General features: G+C 42.7%; 1 protein-coding gene across 6 annotated transcripts in view; it reads right to left on the bottom strand.

Moving 5' to 3' along the window:
- Nucleotides 1-5,022: 5,022 nt before the first annotated feature.
- Nucleotides 5,023-13,671, bottom strand: part of ACSL4 (acyl-CoA synthetase long chain family member 4) — a 77,555-nt gene continuing 68,906 nt past the window's right edge. For all 6 annotated transcript variants that reach the window (XM_038747684.1, XM_038747686.1, XM_038747688.1 and 3 more), the window contains exons 13-16: nucleotides 12,501-12,692; nucleotides 11,763-11,877; nucleotides 11,195-11,352; nucleotides 5,023-8,055 (exon numbers count right to left, since the gene is read on the bottom strand). In XM_038747684.1, the coding sequence (XP_038603612.1) occupies nucleotides 7,898-8,055; nucleotides 11,195-11,352; nucleotides 11,763-11,877; nucleotides 12,501-12,692 (623 nt within the window). In that variant the 3' untranslated portion in view covers nucleotides 5,023-7,897. The remainder of the gene's footprint in view (nucleotides 8,056-11,194; nucleotides 11,353-11,762; nucleotides 11,878-12,500; nucleotides 12,693-13,671) is intronic.

Below are 13,671 nucleotides of genomic sequence, written 5' to 3'. Positions count from 1 at the left end.
TGATCACCTTGTAACCTCCCCAGTGCTTAGAACAGAGCTTTGCACATAGTAAGTGCTTAATAAATGCCATCATTATTATTATTATTATAGTCTCCCCCTCTAGACTGTAACCTCATTATGGGCAGGGAACGTGTCTGCTAATTTTATTGGATTTTGCTCTCCTAAGTGCTTAGTACAGTGCTCTGGATTTTAACAAACACATACACACCAAAAAAAAAATGTGTACGTGGGCACCTCTCTCATCCACCCCAAACACCATTCCTTTGATTGCTCCAGGCTGGCCAGTCAGTCAATCATATTTATTGAGTGCTTACTGTGTGCACAGCACTGTACTAAGCACTTGGAAGGGTTGTTATATAAAAGAGTTGTTATATATTGTTATATAACAATATAACAGACATTCCCTGCCCATAGTGAGCTTCCCGTTCAGAGGGGGCTAGGTTCCGAACTGGGAAGCTAGTCAGCTTACCTGGCCGAAGCTTCCACACCACAAATGAGTCTTGAGATTTGACCTAAAAGAAATAGAATAATCAAGTTCTTGGAGCACATCTGAATGGAAAACTTAGGCAAAGGAGAATGGGAGTTTCTGCTGTACACTTTTTAAATACTCTACAGGAAGAACGGTGCTTTGCACATAGTAAGCGCTTAATAAATGCCATCATTATTATCATTATTGCCATATCCCCTTAATATCCTGACTCAATTCTTGCAATGTTGGGGACGGGGGCGTTTAGGATATTCAGAGTGCCCACAATGTTTCATCTCAATCTGCCACAGTGCTTCCTTTATTCCCCCCACCCTTCTGCCCAACCTCATTCCCCTCCCCACGGCACTTGTATATATTTGTACAGATTTATTACTCTATTTTACTTGTACATATTTACTGTATTTTGTTAATGGTGTGCATATAGCTGTAATTCTATTTATTCTGACGTTTTGACACCTGTCTACATGTTTTGTTTTATCTGTCTCCCCCTTCTAGACTGAGCCCATTGTTGGGTAGGGACCGTCTCTATGTGTTGCCGACTTGTACTTCCCAAGCGTTCAGTACAGTGCTCTGCACACAGTAAGCGCTCAATACGATTGAATTTATTGAGCACTTACTGTGTGCAGAGAACTGTACTAAGTGCTTGGGAGAGTACAATATAACAGAGTTGGCAGACATGTTTTCTGCCCACAATGTATAGTCTACAGGAGGTGAAAGAAACGAGAACAGTGTTTTGCACATAGTAAGTGCTTAACAAATGCCATCATTATTATTATTATTATTTTTATGGTCCAAAGCCGACCCCCTTTTATATAAAACTGGGTTCGCGGTACGCCGATGCGCTTTGCACTCTGGTTTCTCAGAACTCAAGTCTCGCTGTATTGGCTCTCTATCCTATGCCATTAAGGTTAATGGAAAAAGTAAGGATACCTTCATCACTATTCTACACCACAGATAAGAGAATTGAAAAGTCTTGCTGAATTTCAGCAGAGTCTTCCTCCGTCTACGGTGGCAAAGTTTTAAAAGTGAATTTTCCAATGAGGCAAGCACACTGGCTATCTTAGCTACTCAAAGTTGGTGTTTTTTTAAAAAATATTATTCTGATCAGAATATATTGTTCCCTTTGGGGCACCTATAGATTACCCAGATAAAGGCAGCATGGCCTAGTGGATAGAACACAGGCCCGGGAGTCAGAAGGACCTGGGTTCTAATCCCCATTTTGCTGTGTGACCTCAGGCAACTCATTTAACTTCTCTGTGCCAGTTTCCTCATTTGTGAAATGGGGATTAAGACTGAGAGCCCCATGTGGGACAGGGACTGTGTCCAACCAGATTAGCTTCTATCTACCCCAGTGCTTAAGAGTGCTTGACACATAGCGCTTAGAACAGTGCTTTGCACATAGTAGGCGCTTAACAAATGCCATTATTATTATTATTATTATTATTATTATTGTAAGCACTTAAATACTGTTATTATTATTAAAGATGAGAAGGCGGACCTTCAAATCTAGCAATGATAACAACTGTGGTATTTATTAAGTGCTTATATGCCAGGTACTGTACTAAGCACTGGAGTGAATACAAGGAAATGGGGTTGGACACAATCCCTGTCCCCCATGGGGCTCAATCTCAATCCCCATTTAACAGATGAGGTAACTGAGGTGCAGAGAAGTGAAGTGATTTACCCAAGGTCACACAGCAGACAAGTGGCAGAGTCAGGATTAGAACCCATGACCTTCGGACTCCCATCCCCTCCACCAGTGGTTCCACCCCGGGGTTAGGATCCTGTGTTAGGAGATCATTTATGACCGATTCTCATATCTCATCACCAAAACGTTGAGCTGTTATACTCCAGAACAGGAGAACTGCTTAATTTCCAGGGAGAGGGCGGGGGCTTTCCTCCACAGATTCATTTGCAGAGGAGAGGAAAAAACCAAAAGAAAAAAGATTTCAATTAACCACCATCAACCCTGCCGTGAGATACTGCACAAAGCAATTTGGGGGCAGGGAGGTGGTTCCAATCAATCAATTAATCGTATTTATTGAGCGCTTACTGTGTGCAGAGCACTGTACTAAGCACTTGGGAAGTACAAGTTGGCAACATATAGAGACAGTCCCCCTCCTCCCCCCTCCATCCCCCCGTCTTACCTCCTTCCCTTCCCCACAGCACCTGTATATATGTATATATGTTTGTACATATTTATTACTCTATTTTACTTGTACATATCTATTTTATTTTGTTAATATGTTTGGTTTTGTTCTGTCTCCCCCTTGTAGACTGTGAGCCCACTGTTGGGTAGGGACTGTCTCTGTATGTTGCCAACTTGTACTTCCCAGGCGCTTAGTACAGTGCTCCGCACACAATAAGCGCTCAATAAACACGATTGATTGATTGATTGGTAGAAGACTGTGGTTCCAATCCTACCACCAACACAGCAATTACCCAGAGGCCGCTTTGTTGAAGCTCAGTGCCATGCCCATCTACAAATTTTAGCTGGAATGGGCAGAACCGGGCCTTCCAAGCTCCATGGTGGCTTGGGTGATCTCGGGAGAACGGAAGCCTCCCTCTCTCCCTGGATCTCATCAGCATGGCCTAGGAGTCGGAAAGTCATGAGTTCGAATCCCAGCTCCACCACTTGTCCGTTGTGTGGCCTCGAGCACGTCACTTCACTTCTCTGGGCCTCGGTTACTTCATCTGTAAAACGGGGATTAAGACTGTGAGCCCCAAGTGGGACAGAGACCGTGTCCAAACCGATCTGCTTGTATCGACTCCAGCCCTTAGTACGGTATTTGGCACATAGTAAATACCACGCTTGCCAACAGAGCAATTACCCAGAGACCCCTTTGAGAAGCTGTACGACAAACCCACCTACAGTGCTTAGCTGAGATGGGCAGGAACCGGCCCTCCCACCTCCGTGGTGGCTTGGATCATCTTGGGAAAAACAGAATGTCCGACCAGGCCGAGGGGTCGGCCCTCCGGGGGAATCCGGCTTGGGCTAGGCCAGTGCCCAATTCCGGTCGGAGGGGTGGCAAGGTGACGGCCCCTTTCCTCTGAGGGGGTCCCTGAAATCAATCCATCAATCAATCGTATTTATTGAGCGCTTACTGTGTGCAGAGCACTGTACTAAGCGCTTGGGAAGTACAAGTTGGCAACAGAGAGACAGTCCCTACCCAACAGCGGGCTCACAGTCTAAAAGGGGGAGATAGAGAACAAAACCAAACATAGTAACAAAATAAAATAAATAGAACAGATATGCCTGGGGACCTAAAGGTTCTTTAAACTATCAGAAGGCTCAAAGCTGCTGGCCGAGCCACCGGGCTCTGAAGAGGCCCGTCTGGCTACTCTGCCACTGAAGAGGGCACAGGCTTCAACGGTGCAGTTGGTGAAGGAGTATCTGGGGGCTACATCGGGCTCAACAAGACTTTGGGGAAAATTCAAACCATCTGTGCTTTATGGGGTTACTCAACAAAATGAATGGGGATTGTATCACTGATTTTAAAATCATTTATCAATCAATCAATCATATTTATTGAGCGCTTACTGTGTGCAGAGCACTATACTAAGCACTTGGGAAGTACAAGTTGGCAACACAGAGAGACAGTCCCTATCCAACAGCGGGCTCACAGTCTAAAAGGGGGAGACAGAGAACAAAACCAAACATACTAATAAAATAAATAGATATGCCTGGGGACCTAAAGGTTCTTTAAACTATCAGAAGGCTCAGAGCTGCCGGCCGGGCCACCGGGCTCTGAAGAGGCCCGTCTGGCTACTCTGCCGCTGAAGAGGGCACAGGCTTCAACGGTGCAGTTGGTGAAGGAGTATCTCTGGGGGTTACATCGGGCTCAACAAGACTTTGGGGAAAATTCAAACCATCTGTGCTTTATGGGGTTACTCAACAAAATGAACGGGGATTGTATCACTGATTTTAAAATCACATTTACAACAATTGTGGCTAGATGTGGGAATGAGCACTTAAAGGGAAACAGATTTAAACGGTACTCCTCAAATCTGTGGATTCCATCATAAAGGCCTTCATTCACACACTAGCTCTTCCCCAGAAGGGGCATTTATTTTTTTTTAACTGGGAGGTCATTTACCATCCAGCTTTCTTCACCAAGATTCAATCCACCTCACCCAGTAGCGGTGCTTAACAGAAAACCCAGGCTGCAAGACTACAATTTTTTCCCCACTAAGAAACAACATTTGAAAAGGGAAAACATTCAACAGAAGACCCAGACTGCAAGAGTACAATTTTTTCCCCACTAAGAAACAACATTTGAAAAGGGAAAACATTCAACAGAAGACCCAGACTGCAAGAGTACAATTTTTTACATGTCTCTCCCCCTTTTAGACTGTGAGCCCACTGGTGGGTAGGGACTGTCTCTATATGTTGCCAACTTGTACTTCCCAAGCGCTTAGTACAGTGCTCTGCACACAGTAAGCGCTCAATAAATATGATTGATTGATTCCCCACTAAAAAACAACATTTGAAAAGGGAAAACATTCAGATTCTCAGACCAAAGAGACAACGCAAATCCTTTCCCTGTTCCCATTTTATTTATTCAGCAACACTTTACACGCACTACCAAGAAAATAGAGGCAAAGTGTCCTATCTGTGATCAAAAAAACATTCTGCAAGTGGTGGAAAGACCCTTTACTCTCTCAAGCAGTTCTTCAACCATTCAACTCTAGTTCAGCTCTGACAGATCATACCTATAACATGCAGTCATACTTCCATGTACAGTGGAGATCTTGTTTTAATTCCACAGACAAAAAAAAAAAAAGATTTAATACTATCAAGGGGTTAAAGGAGCCAAGGGGATACAATTCCGGTATACAGTGTAAGAAATTGAAAGAGGAGACTAAGCCACAGTACATTTTTTAAAAATTATAGCATCTGTGATGGTAGACATGGTCTGAAAAAACACTGAACAGTGAGTAGTTTTAACAAGGAGGAAAACATCAGGACCCAAATGCCAAGAGATCCAATCATTTAAAAAGTCACTAATAAGTGGAAAAAGAGAGTCCCCAGGTATGTAAACAGGTGGATGGATCTAGAAAAGGAAAGAGAGGGGCAGTGGCATCTTTTGGTCCCTTAATGCTATCTGGATTTTCAGAAAACTAGCAGCCCGCAGCCAGTGTTTTTTGTATTCACTTTTCCGGAGCTTTTACACAATAGCAGTTGGCAGTGTGTTAGCATTAAGGAAGGCAAGGAGGAGGAGAGATCCAAAATAAAAACAGAAAGAAACAGATGGAAAATAAAACGTGTTCACCAACACATACACATTCATGTGCATACCCACGCATGTGTGTAGTGTTTGCCGAAAGCTTGCCTTCCAAAATAACAAAAAGAAATCACATCTTCAAAAGGTTAAGAAAATGGTCCCTTGAGGAAAAGCAAGCATTTGCCCATGTTTTACGGTCAAGATTGGCTATCTGTCCACTTGTTAATGATGGTTTATTTTCATACTTAGGAGACGGTTAAAGGGAGGGAAGATTATAAGTTGGGGGGGGGGGGGGAGACTGTCTACACACACACAGCACACACACGCAGGAAAAACTTGCCTAGAATTTTACCCTGCTGAATACTGCACAGATAATCTTTACAAAAACCTTCATTCCTGTTGACAATGACAATACCCGATTGTTTTCCTTTTTAACCATCATATACATAACATTTAAATATTAATGAATAGAATAATCTATTTTTTCTTCATAAATATTTCAGAGCAAGGAAAGTCTAGTCTCCTGCAAGGGAGGCCCAGAGCTGTACAAAGCAATTGAAGCAAACACACCTATCAAATGATTAAGAAAAGTGCAAAGTAGAATGGTATTAAGCATTTTTCACTCTTTACAGTCATCACGGTTCCCTTGTGAACAGCTAGCCTGTAGTTTTAACTACAGATTTTAAAAATATACATTACAAATTACTGCACACAAATCAAGCCCCCTGATCAGACCCCCCCCCCCCCCACCTCCCACCCGACATGTGTAGAATTTCCAGTTTCGAACAGTTGCATAACAGGAAAAGAGCTTTCACGACAGCAAGGCCTTCCCCTGGAAAAACCAACTTCTACAACCTAGCCAAAACCTGTAGATTAAAAATATAAAATTAAAAAGACAAGGTACTGGGAAGGTTGTTCACTGTAACCTGCTTTAGTGGAATTAGGTGAACTGGAATGCTTTCTAAAATGCAAGAGATTAAGAACCCCAATCGGCAATACGAAATAGCCATTCAAATTCGGCCAAGAATAAATATATTTTAAAATGGCTATATTTTAAAAATCAAATCCTCCATTTACTTGTTTGCCGAGACAAATGAAAGGTTCATTTCTCTTTCCAAACTTCTTTTTAAGATGCATGTGATGATACCAACTCTGGTAGGAGAGGGGAAAAGAGGAAGGGGTGGGGAAACAACTCCTTACTCCAATTTTTGGTTGTACCAATCAATGGTGTATATTCAGAGCTTACCATGTGCACAGCACTATACTAAGCACTTGGGAGAGTGAGAGAGAATTGACAGACACGTTCCCTGCCCTCAGTGAGCTGAGAATCTAGAGGAGGATCATTTCAATTTTGATCTCAGGTTGTAAAGTGAAAACTTATCCTGATGGGCTAGGGAACCTTTACAAATGTTCTTGTCATTTAAGGCTACAAAAAAAATCAAAGGTATTCATTTGGGATTGCAGTTTCAATAAAGCGTTTTGGCTCTCCCGGGCAAATTCAGCAGGTTTAGAAAATATTCCCTTTTAGGGACTGCTAATAGACACAGGCCTGCGCTAAGGCAGAGGATCCAATCCCTGGCCTAGCTCTACACATCCATTCTGCTTCTAAGAATAAAGGAAATTCATTTGAATTTGCAGGCTATATTCCTAAATAACAGTGATTTTGCCCGCCAAAATAAATACTTGAAAGAGAACTCTGGAAACCCCCGGATTCGGTTTATTTGGTGACGGTGGACTGGCAAATGCTAAACGTGGCCGAGTGTCTTGTGAAGCAGGAACATGCTTGATACTTGGTTTTGGAATCCCCTTCTTGAAGCTGCATACACCCTGAAATGCCTCACACCTCCATTTGCCATTACATTTTTTCCCCTCTTAGGGACCCACAGACACCAAAAGGGAAAATGCTATTTTTGTTCTAACTCACATGTGGGGTGGGAGGAGGACTTTGAGTTCAATACAGGATTCAGAAGAAAATATTTTTTCCAATTTCAGCTTCACTTGAACAATGCGAGACCACAAAGTTGAAAGGCGTTCCAACAGCTATTTTAATCAAGTTTTGTTTTCAGTTTTGCTATCTTACGAGTCTTCAGACCTATATTGCAGGATGTTCTCCACCTAGGAGGCTTCGAACGTTAGAAATGACGGCTGACCGGGGCCCCTCATGCCCAGCTTTCTCACCAAAGCATTACTTGCCCCCATACATTCTCTCGATGTCGTTGAGGTAATGAATTTTCAGTTCTTTCCTTTTCAATTTGAAAGCGTCGGTTACTAAGCCGGTTTCTGGGGTCCAGGGTTCAGGGCTCAACCGTACCTTGATTGGGATTTCAAATCGCTCCAACTTCACTGGAACAGGAAGGGAAGAAAAAAGGACAGAAAAAAACCAAAACAGTATGGTGACGAGCTGCTCACGAATTCTCCAGGTCAAAGAAAAAAGATGGATATATGAATTTCCTATTAGATGACCTACAAAGACTCTGTAAATGGACTTCATGGAATAGCAAATAGCCTAAAAGGTAGGGCTACCTCTTTCAGGATCTGACTGTGAGGTTCTCCACTCAGTTGGCATAATCCTTACGGATACAATTTATGGTTTTATGCCATTCCACAAACTAAATCAATCATTGGAATGCTTTCTGTGTGCAAAGCACTTGGGAGAGTACAATGTAAGAGTTGGTAGACATGTTCCCTGCCCATAATGGGCTTACAGTCTAGGGGGGGAGACAGACATTAATATAAATTCATTACGGACATGCAAATAAGTGTTGTGGGGACAAGGGAGGGCTGAATAAAGTGCCCATCCAAGTGCAAGGGTGACATAAAAGGGAGTGGGAGAATCTGAGAACAATTGCATTTTGCTATGTTTCTAGGTATTTGCTACATTTCAAAAGAAGGCCTTTTATAAGAGATCAGGCATCCTACCATATATCTTCTGAATTTTACCCACTTAGAGCTATCTAGACTATAAAATAAGTCAGAGCTGAGGAGTTGGGTACAATGTCCGAACATTAGAGGATATCTAAAGAGAATGTGTCACAGGGCATTATATCATTTTAGCCTTAATAAAGTCTGTTTGGTCAAGTTATGAATTAGTCTCAATTTATAGTTGTAGCTAATGATCCGATAGCAATAAATATGAATTTGTAGGCAAATCCATTTTATATTGTTTAAACTCTGCAGTGCATGTAATGAAAGGAAGCAATTGCTGGCAAAAAACAAACAAACAAAAAAAGGATTCCACTTTAGAAACACTACAGTTTAGTGACCTGAGGCTACTCGGTCCTAATCCTATTCATTTCTAAAAAACATCCAGGCCACATTTCCCCACTCCTCAAGAAACCCCAGAGGCTACTCACCACAAAAACCCCTCACCATTGGCTTTAAAGCAGCCAATTTCCTTACCCTGGCTACTCACCACTTCGGCATCAAACAAAAACTCCTCACCATTGGCTTTAAAGTAGTCAATCACCTTACCCTCTCCTATCTCACCTGGCTACTCTCCTACTACAATCCAGGCTGCACACATGGCTCCTCTGATGCCAACCTTCTCATTGTACCTTGATCTCATCAATCTTGCACCGACCTCTCACCCACATCCTGCCTCTGGCCTGGAAAACCCTCCCTCCTCAAATGCAACCATCACTTTCTCCTCTTCAAGGCCTTACTGCGGCCTTCCCTCTTCTCCCACTCCCTTCTGCATCACCCTGACTTGCTCCCTTTATTCATCCCAGCTCCCAGCTCCACACCACTTATGTCCTTATCTCAATCAATCGTATTTATTGAGCGCTTACTGTGTGCAGAGCACGGTACTAAGCGCTTGGGAAGTACAAGTTGGCAACACATAGAGACAGTCCCTACCCAACAGTGGGCTCACAGTCTAAAAGGGGGAGACAGAGAACAAAACCAAACATACTAACAAAATAAATATAATAGATATGTACAAGTAAAATAGAGTAATAAATATGTACAAACATATATACATATCATTTATCTTAATGCCTGTCTCCCTCTCTAGACTGCAGGCTCATTGTGGGCAAGGAATGTGTCTGTTTACTGCTGTATTGTATTCTCCCAAGTGTTAAGTACCGCGCTCTGACACAGTAAGCACTCAATAAAGGAGGCCTTCCCAGACTGAGCCCCTTCCTTCCTCTCCCCTTCGTCCCCCTCTCCATCCCCCCATCTTACCTCCTTCCCTTCCCCACAGCACCTATATATATGTATATATGTTTGTACATATTTATTACTCTATTTATTTATTTATTTTACTTGTACATATCTATCCTATTTATTTTATTTTGTTAGTATGTTTGGTTTTGTTCTCTGTCTCCCCCTTTTAGACTGTGAGCCCACTGTTGGGTAGGGACTGTCTCTATATGTTGCCAATTTGTACTTCCCAAGCGCTCAGTACAGTGCTCTGCACATAGTAAGCGCTCAATAAATACGATTGATGATGATGATGAATAAACACCACTGAATGAATGAATCCTAGCTTTCTTCCTGCTTGAACAAGTGGCCACGGGCAACTATCCTAATTTTCAGATGCGCAAAGCGTTAGAGAGACACCGGTCAGGTTAGGGTGAGGAACATGCCATCTAACAACAAGTTTTTGAAAAATACCTTTCCAAATATTCAGCCAAGAAGCCAAAACAGCCAAAAAGGAGCCTGGTTTTCTCCATCTTGTCGACAATAGAGGGTGCTACCTTGGCAGGGATGAAACCTACTTCTTCAATCAGTCAGTCCAGTGCCAGGTTTCAGGGCCAAAAAATAGCGTGGTCTGGGCTATGGGAATCCCTCTCTGCTGCTTTCCTCTGTCCCTACACACCCCCTTTTCTCTCCCACCTGCTCCCCCTGACTTTCCTTCCCCTCTCTCAGTTCTACCTTCTATTGGTGAGTGGCAGAACTAGGGGAGGAATAAACGCCGGGGAGAGGCCGGGAGAAATAATGATTTCCTGCTTGCTGAAATAACCTGGGATGATTTTATTTAGCACTTTCAAGGCAATTTCACTTTCACTTTGCTGGTGCCTTTTAATGGTCTATTCTACTTATTTATATTGATGCCTCTTTACTTGTTTTGACGTCTGTCTCCCCCCTTCTAGACTGTAAGGCCGTTGTGGGCAGGGATTCTGTCTATTGCTGAACTGTACTTTTCAAGCGCTTAGTACAGTGCTCTGCACACAGTGAGTGCTCAAATACGACTGACTGAATGAGTAAAATAAAGATTGAGACTGTGAGCCCCACGTGGGACAGGGACTGTGTCCAATGTGATTTGCTTGTATCCATCCCAGTTGCTTAGTAGAGTGCTTGGCACATAATAAGCGTTTGACAAATACTATCTTTAGAAGGCCCAGACAATATCCCCTCGCCAGGCAAAGAGATATTTGGGTGGGTGCCATCAGCCGGGGCCTGAGCTGATCTTTAACCTCACCGTCCGGGGACACAATCCCCAGAGTCATGGCATTCAACCGACCAATCATCCATTTCTTACTTGTGTTTGCGGCCTCTTTGATCTCCTTCAGTATTTCTGCTTCCATGGTAGGGTTGTTACAGATATCCACCCAGGATCCCTCGACTCCCCTCTGCTGAGCTAATAACGTCAGTTTTTTTTTATTCGGAACCACAAAACTGATCACGTAAGACTGGTCACTAAAAGGCGAAGGATGATAAACAGAAGAAAACATCCAATACCGGTAATTCCAACTGACAGGTAAAGAACGAAACACAGAAGAAATCCAATAAACGATAACGACAATGGCCTAATCACTAGGGATATGGTAAAGGAAATGGATTTTAAATCGATTCTAAATAATATAGAGACGTCTTTTACGGATCTCGATTTATCCGTTCTGTACCTCAGTATTAAAATAGAGGCAAGACTTTGGGCTGAAACCTCACTCGGTTGATTCTGAAGAATTTTCTGAACTCTGGAGCATTACTATTTCAACCAAGATGAAGATTTTTCAAATTCTGCAGGCTAATCTATATCAAAAGTTATTTTCCAATGAACTTATCTTGCCTTAGAAGTCAAAATACAAAAATGCACTCTTCCTCATTACCTTTTGGCAAAAGCACAGATATTGTCAATAAGTGGACAGTTCTTCAAGGCCGACTCCACTTTGCCAAGCGATACGTATTCTCCCGCTTGCAGCTTCACTAAATCTTTCTTCCGATCTGTCAAAAGGTTGGGAAAAAATATTTTGATACCTCAACTCTTATTTATGATTGGTTTTGATTTTCTTTCACCGATTCAATCGTTACAGAAAGCAAAGCCTTACTGAACAACTTTTTGTCATTAATAAGCTGAACACTGCCCAAACCACCCAACAATTTCTGTTCTGGCTTTTGCCATATGAAACGTGGATTGTTGGTTTCTCCTTCAGTGACGAGTCTGATTCAAAATAGGTGTAAATAATGGTGTTTGTCAACCCAGGGTGGTTAATGAAAGAGAGGCAGTGTGGCCCAGTAGATAAAGCATGGGCCTGGAAGTTCGAAGGATCTGGGTTTTTAATCTCGGCTCTGCCACCTGTCATCTGTATGACCTTGGACAAGTCACTTAACTTTTCTATGCTTCAGTTACCTCATGTGTAAAGTGGGGATCAAGTCCGGGAGCCCCATGTGGGGCTTGTATTTACCTCAGTGCTTAGTACAATGCCTGGCCCATTGTAAGTGCTTAACAAATACCATTTAAAACAAAACAAACAAAAAAAAAACCCTGAAAAGAACAGGTCTAATACCTGACACTTGGTTTCCCACAATTATTTTCAATCACAGAAGGCAAAAGGACCCCTACTAACCTATGATTTGCAAACACCCATCAGGATGAAATTCACCAATATCTCCAGTACAAAACCACCTCTGCCCATTTTCATCCACAAAGTAATCCTCTGCTGTCTTCTCTTCATTTTTAAAATAGCCCATGGAGATATTCTGCCCTCCGATTATAATTTCACCCCTGGGATTTGGCTTGTCTTGAGTTGTGTAGCCTCCTGAAAGTGATGATAAAAAAAAAGCAGAGGGGTTATTCGGTGTAATAAAAAAACCCAAAAAAGAACTCCCAACAGTTTGAAATTGCTTCTCTAGGTCTTAAATGGGCCCTTCTGCTAATCCACTTAACGGCAGAAAATGTGTGATCAGTTATTTCAAGTCAAACTATTTTGGCAATCAAGTTTTATATCGTTTTTACTGCAGGAGTACACTCTAATTTAGATAAGACTGTCCTCAGACTACACTAAGCCTCTCCTTACCTCTTCTCTCACTCCTGTCTGCGTTGCCCTGACTTGCTCCCTTGGTTCTTCCCCCTTCCCAGCCCCACAGCACTTATGTACATATCTGTCATTTATTTATTTGTAACAATGTCTGTCTACCCCTCTACAGACTGTAAGTGTGCTGTGGGCAGGGAATGTGTCCATTTACTGTTGTATTGTACTGTCCCAAGCACGTAGTACAGTGCTCTCAATAAATACAACTGAATGAATGAATACTAGTAACATACGTCAGCATCCCCTCCGTATTCCTGAAAATTGTCATCAAAAGCACATTCCTCAATACATATCACATCTTGGCCCAGACTTCTATCTCAGTGATCCAAGATCTACTGAAGTAAGGAGATGGCACAAAGAAGAGACAGATTTAATCAGTGACCCTCTCCACTTTGAACTTGGAGACATCCTCTCTCCAATAGCTGGTGACGACACCCTCAGGGTAGATGACAGAAATGGGGATAAACTCGATCCAAGGAAATCCCTACCTCACAGGGTTTCTCTGCCAGAGCTAAATTAACCCCCTGGTTGGGAAGGACTTCTCAGGCAAAAAGGAATTCTGGGCAGTCGGAGGAAATCCTTAGTCTTAAGCGAGCAGAGTTGCCCAATGTGGATATGCGGGATTGCCAGTTCACTTCATTCAGAGACCTGAGGGAACCCTAGCATAGGGAAAGGAAGAAGGGAAGTCTAGGAGAGAAGGCATAAG

Source organism: Tachyglossus aculeatus, chromosome 6 (assembly GCF_015852505.1).
Source record: "Tachyglossus aculeatus isolate mTacAcu1 chromosome 6, mTacAcu1.pri, whole genome shotgun sequence".
NCBI classification, from domain to species: Eukaryota; Metazoa; Chordata; class Mammalia; order Monotremata; family Tachyglossidae; genus Tachyglossus; species Tachyglossus aculeatus.
This window is presented reverse-complemented; position numbering and strand designations above follow the sequence as displayed.